This window comes from Neolamprologus multifasciatus, chromosome 10 (assembly GCF_963576455.1).
Source record: "Neolamprologus multifasciatus chromosome 10, fNeoMul1.2, whole genome shotgun sequence".
In the NCBI taxonomy this organism is placed as follows: domain Eukaryota; kingdom Metazoa; phylum Chordata; class Actinopteri; order Cichliformes; family Cichlidae; genus Neolamprologus; species Neolamprologus multifasciatus.
Genome location: NC_140448.1, coordinates 18,656,303 through 18,662,336, shown reverse-complemented (window position 1 = coordinate 18,662,336; position 6,034 = coordinate 18,656,303). Strand labels below are relative to the sequence as shown.

Below are 6,034 nucleotides of genomic sequence, written 5' to 3'. Positions count from 1 at the left end.
TTTCTCAAGTTTACTTCTTTATTAAGCATATGGAGCACAAAGCCATGTTAAGGTCATACATCCTGTGACACTAAACATTTACAGCACCTCAAAAATTACCAGATTACACAGCAAATAATCTAGTCAGAGATTTAAGGAATGTGGCTCAAGTAAAAAGATGAAATCTACCAGAAGCCAATCACTAGCATAAATGAAGAGTGGAGAGCATAAATGTAGGTATAAGTCTTATACTGATAACATTAACACTTCACTGTAGCAATTTCAAGACTTGAGGAAGTAAAGTGAATCTGATGTTGTCTTGGCTCTGGTGTGAGGCACAAGTTTAGAGTACATGGTGTGCATTAAGGACAGGCGGTTGTCAAAAGCTTTAGCTAATAGACTTCAGCTTGGTCCACGGGTTTGTTCCGCGCACCTCAAAAGGCGGTTCATTGTAGAAGATGTGGTTGCACAATTCTTCCAGTGGGGGCTCTGGGTCTGTGGTGGCAAACTGAGCTGCATCCTCAATCTCCTTCCTCACTTCCACATCAATTCCCTACAGAAATGAGTTACACAAGGCATCTTCCAGTATGAGGCAATTCTCCAAGACATGTGATGAAACCTGGAGGATCTCATTTTAAATGTAGTTTCAGCCCTTTCGTTATCCTCACATGTAAAGCATGCCATTAATACTAGTTCAAGTGAGATCACAAATGTTAGTATGCTTGGCTAGTCAGACTTTCATTACTCGCTGCAAAGAAAAGGTCTAAACTATCAGAAGTGTTGCTCATAAGTTTGATTTCTGCATCTCCTACCTTGAGTTCCTCCACATTAGCCATGTTGTGGCTGAGCATGTGGTCCTTTAGCATGGAGATGGGGTCACTCTTACTGCGCACTTCCCGGATCTCCTCACGTGTGCGGTAGCTAGAGGGGGAGATGGTGCAGGAGTTGTAGGGATGCACAATGGTTGCCAACAAATGTTCTTTGAGCATTTAAAAGTGATTTAGATGCTCAAAGTGAAAAATGAGTGCCTTGAAATTTTCAGTAAGCCATTTCTATGCAGATTAAGTGTTAAGTTTATCAATTTCTAAAGTTATTTTGAAGCATCAAGTCTGTCAAATTGAGAAATCTAGCAGAAGATACAGAATTTCAGTATCTGTAGGCAGAACTAGCCACTACAGAGGGCATACATGAGACCAAGGAGCAGAGGTAAGAGCCACAGGCATGGCAAAGGACATTTGTAAGATTAAACAAGAACATAAGTTGCTGCAACTTAAGCTGGCTCAATTAGACGTTTACCTTAGTCCAGGATCGCTCATGCTGTGTCCATGATAGCGGTATGTCTGGAGTTCCAGGAGAATAGGACCCTGAGCAAAGGACAAAGAATTTCAGAGAGACAAGTTTCATATCCTGCACATGACAATTAAGCATTTTAAACATACCTTCCCAGAGCGACAGTGATCAGCAGCAAATCTGGTTGCTTCCCGGACACAGAGAACATCCATTCCATCCACCTGTGCACAGTTACTGAGTTTTAATCTCATCTTACAAAAGACTGACAGGGTCCATATGCAAGTCCATGGTTGCACCAGGCACATTTTAAATTAGTCAAACCTACAATGAGTCAGAATTGGTATACTTGTCTGTATTGCAGTCTGATAGTGAACTTCAGAATTCAACATTAGACCAGTGTGTGTGAATGGGTGGATGACTGAATGTGTAAAGTGCTTTTGGGGTCCTTAGGGACTAGTGAAGTGCTATACAAATACAGGCCATTTACCTGACCATTTGAGGCTGCCATTTCTCCAAACAGCATTTCTCTCACTTCCAGCTAGTGTGCATTGTGTTTGAAACAAACAGTTCAGGCATGCATTTGTAACTAAACAAACCCAGATTTAATAATTGGCATTTTGATTAAAGAGTTCAAGACATCAGGCTTTGCAAAATGAGAGCAACTGTCATTTTAAGCTGCACTATTCTACAAGTAATGAGAGATATGCCGAAGCATGCCAGACCACCTACCCTCAGACCAGGAATGAACTCTCCTCTCTTGTAGTAATCGGTGCTGGCTGCAGCTCGCTCTATTGAGGTGCCCATGGCATACCGGTTGTTCTCACAGACAAAGATAACAGGCAGCTTCCAGAGAGCAGCCATGTTGTATGTTTCAAAGATCTGGCCCTGTTGAATATACACAAGGCTTTTAAAGGTTGTCCTGCAAAGTTGTGAAGTTACAGCTTCAAGACTTCCTAGAGTTTAGTCATGTTGTGCATTTAGCACATATTTGACAGATACTGGCCGTGCAGAGCCAAGTGTTGCTCTTCAACCCATTTACGTTGAAAATAAAGACTACATACCTGGTTGGCAGCACCATCACCATAGAGACAGACACACAGCTCATTGTTGCCCAGGTAATTGCAGGCAAATGCTACACCAGCACCCAAGGGAACCTAGAGAAATCCCACGTTGTGTGGACATTAGTGTTAAAGTCTAAATGTACAACAAGTGTCAGTTCCAAACAATGACATCTGACATACTTAAACCATAGAAGGCAAAAAGACCAGTAACAAGACACGTAGATGACATTTACCTGAGCACCAATAATTCCATTTCCACCATAGAAGGTTTTGCAGTACATGTGCATAGAGCCGCCCTTGCCCTTTGCAATTCCACCTCTTCTGCCTGTGCATAGAAAACATTAGTTGACATAACGAAAGTATTTCCATCTCAGAGTACTTATTGCCATTTGTTCCTTGATTCAGTGATGCCAAAAACTTCTTAGAGCCTTAATCTCAGGGAATAAACCACAATTGTGTCACCTTCATCCAATTAGGGAGACATTTCTATTGTCATCATCTTGTAACTTTAGTACTCCATGTACTGGGCTCTTTAGGATATTCTTTAAGTTTCTGAACCTCAATAGCTTGACTTTTGGGAAATATTAAAAACCTGTCAAGTTACTCTGGCAAGAACTGAACACTTACAACTGCCACGTTCACAGTGGAGTCGTCAAAATGACTCCCATGTTTACTGATCTTTAGTCTTCAACAACTCACCAGTGAGCTCAGCCATGATCTCCTTGACAGTCCCTCCCCGGGTGTAAGTGTAGCCATGGGCACGATATGCTGTGATCAGGTGGTCTGACAAGTTAATTGAGGCTTCAAGACCAACAGCACAGGCTTCCTATAATGAGAAAACAACTTCACATGTCTGGACCTAAAGGGAGATTCTGAAGAGTAGCCAAAAAGTATTTTACAGTAATAATACTGTGTTACTGCAATCTAATTTCACATCAGATTGCTGTTCAAAGCCAGTTTCATATCTTTAGCAGGTATTCAATGTATACCAGCCCTGAGTTTCATTGTAGATGAAGAAAAAAACCCAACCTGGCCATCATACAAGTGACAGAATCCTCTAATCATCTTCTGCTTGTACAGCTGATCTGCCTTCAGCTCCATACGTCTAATGACCTGCATTGTGCGGTAGTACTGCAGACCCTCATCACGAGTCAGAACCACCTGAGTGGCAGGGCCCTCATCCAGCAGGAAGAGGTCACATTTCTGGAGAAGCAAATACTCATGAGTCAAAGTGCCAAGTGCCAGTCTGTGTTCAAGACCTCAATGTCAATCTTACCTTTATTTCAAAGGTAGCCCGAGTTGTGAAATCAGTAAATGCGCGTGCTGACATAATCAGTGCAGCACCCTGTTGAAACAAATTTAAGCACTTAGTCTTTAAAAGCAATGCATGTCATATTGAGATAGCCACAGAGATCATGATGCTTCCGAGACTTTTCTTGAGCGCTGTTCCCATTAATCATTAGCCACTCAATGCAACTAAAACACTAGTTCTTTCCCCAACAAGCCAATAGAATTTCTCCTTTGTAGAACCAGGTTTATAGTTAAGCCATGCACTGAACAGTCTTTAAGCAGACTGTCACAGTTTCCAGTAGTCTCAAGCCATCATCTGAAACAAATTAAAAGTTCTTCTTATCCAGCACAAATAACAACATTTTAGGGCTAAAGCTTTAATGTTTAAATAAAAACAAGAAGAACAAAACACAAAGCCTTTAACTCAGGTCACAATAAAATAAAAAACTCAGTACTTACATTCTTCTGGGCAGTCACTCGAAACACACTTGCGATAGTGGCCAACATTTTGCCTACACTAACCCAAGACACAACTGTCCTTCTGGCTTAGGGCCTCTTCCCTGTCTTAAATATTGGCAGCTAAAAAACACAGATGACGGCGATCCCTCTGATGTGCATAGCACAGAGTGAAGTGAAAGCACTGGAGGTAATCGGGGTAAAGTGACTGCACCTGCAGGAAGGAGGGGAGTTCATTAACAGTTTACTGATTAAAGGATTGGATGTTGTTGATTTTAAAAGAAAATGTAGACATACTAATGATGATCATGAAGATCCTGATACTCTCAGGTGATCTGTGTGCCGTGATAAATGGGGTGTATTTTATTGAGTGAAGGGTGTTAAATTATTGTGTAGAAGGTGTAAAATTGGTGTGATAAAACTTGGCCATAGCCGTTTTTGGCCCACTGTGGTTGCCACATTTCATACTGTGTTGTATACTTTTTAAACAAGGAAAATTGCTGCATGAGCTTGTTAGGATCCTTGAAATCAATTTTTAAAATAAAATAAAACAAAATAAAGGATCTGTCTAACTTGGGAGCTGCTGTCATACTGACGTAACCACAGTAACAGGTTTCTGTTACATCCTACATGTCTTTGAAGAAATATTCTCAGTCCAGCTGAGGATGTGGTCCCTGCCAGTCATAATGGTAGTTTAAATGCCCTTTTAGGTATGACCTATACATTTCTGCAGTATGTTTATCCACTTTGTAAAGGCATTTGTATAAATTTGTGTTACAGAATCAGTCACAACCATTAGTTTTATATCTGCAATAAAACCTTTCACCTATATAGCATAACAGTGCAATTCTTTAATGCTTCTTTAAGCTGTTTCAGATATTAAACTTTGATGATGGCTATAACTTCACCTCGGTGTGTCCTTGGTCCTCTAGGTAGATGCCCGAGGTTTTTGAAATCTGTTGAGTGAGATCAGACTGCAGAGATCCTGATCCTGTAAAAAAAAAAATTAGGAGAAAAAACATCACTGCACACTTTCATGAAATGAATTAAAGTTGATGAAAGGAAGAAAAACAGGTTAAATTAGAGCAGAGCTCTGGGAAGGAAAACAATACAACATCATCTGTTTTTATTAAATGTGATCTTCAGCCATTAAATTGTGATGGAGATGGCAATACCAAGCTTGGTGTGTGACCCGGGAATCTACTGAGCAGGCGATCGGTTTATAGCTTGAAACTTACACACACAATCACTGAATGCACTTCCTGCTGTGAGGCAACAGTGCCAACCACCACATTGTCAAAATTCATTAAAAAATTTTTTAAATGTCTTTGTAGAGTTTAATAAGTTCTCTCTACTGTACAACATATGTCCTTTGCACGGGCTATAAGCATTGCTCTGCACAGTAAAATGGTTACATCTATGTCACTCATTTATTTTTATTTTGTTTTGATTTCCTGCCCTGTATCAAATCCATCATGCACTCTCAGCTACAAGTACCGATACACTAATAAAATATTGAAACTGATTAGGTACAGTCTACAATCTTTCCATGCATAAGATGAATAATCCATATTGAGGTTATCATAATGAAAGGGTTAAATAGCTGTTAGTGTGCCTTGTTTTGCAACATGTTTCACAATATAAAAAAAACATAATGTCACATCTGATTTAAAAACATGAGGACTTACACATAAGCTTTAAATAAACCGTCCTTATCTTTAAATCTAATCTCTCTTCTTCCTCTCCTGCGCGCTTTCTTATCTTTCTCCATCTCTGAGTGAAGTTAGCTCTCTTTTTTTTCTCTTCCTGTGAAATATAGCAGCTGGACCTTTAGTTAGCAACACACTGTGACAAACTGCACACAAACAATTTGTGTGCAGTTTGCTAATGTTTGTTGGTTTGTTAAGGCTCAAATAGGTTTGACGTGATGATAAAATAATTACCCCCAAATGTGTTAA

The 6,034-nt window shown here is 40.0% G+C and overlaps 1 protein-coding gene across 1 annotated transcript; it reads right to left on the bottom strand.

Annotated features, from left to right (window-relative positions):
* LOC146510069 (pyruvate dehydrogenase E1 component subunit alpha, mitochondrial-like) lies at positions 1–4,242 on the bottom strand. The gene is made up of 11 exons (XM_085174531.1): positions 4,080–4,242; positions 3,607–3,675; positions 3,360–3,533; positions 3,030–3,156; positions 2,564–2,655; positions 2,331–2,423; positions 1,999–2,154; positions 1,419–1,490; positions 1,276–1,343; positions 792–900; positions 1–532 (listed from the first exon to the last, which is right to left on the bottom strand). The coding sequence occupies exons 1-11, from the start codon at positions 4,125–4,127 to the stop codon at positions 368–370; spliced, it is 1,173 nt and encodes a 390-aa protein (XP_085030657.1). The 5' UTR covers positions 4,128–4,242; the 3' UTR covers positions 1–367.
* Positions 4,243–6,034: the final 1,792 nt, after the last annotated feature.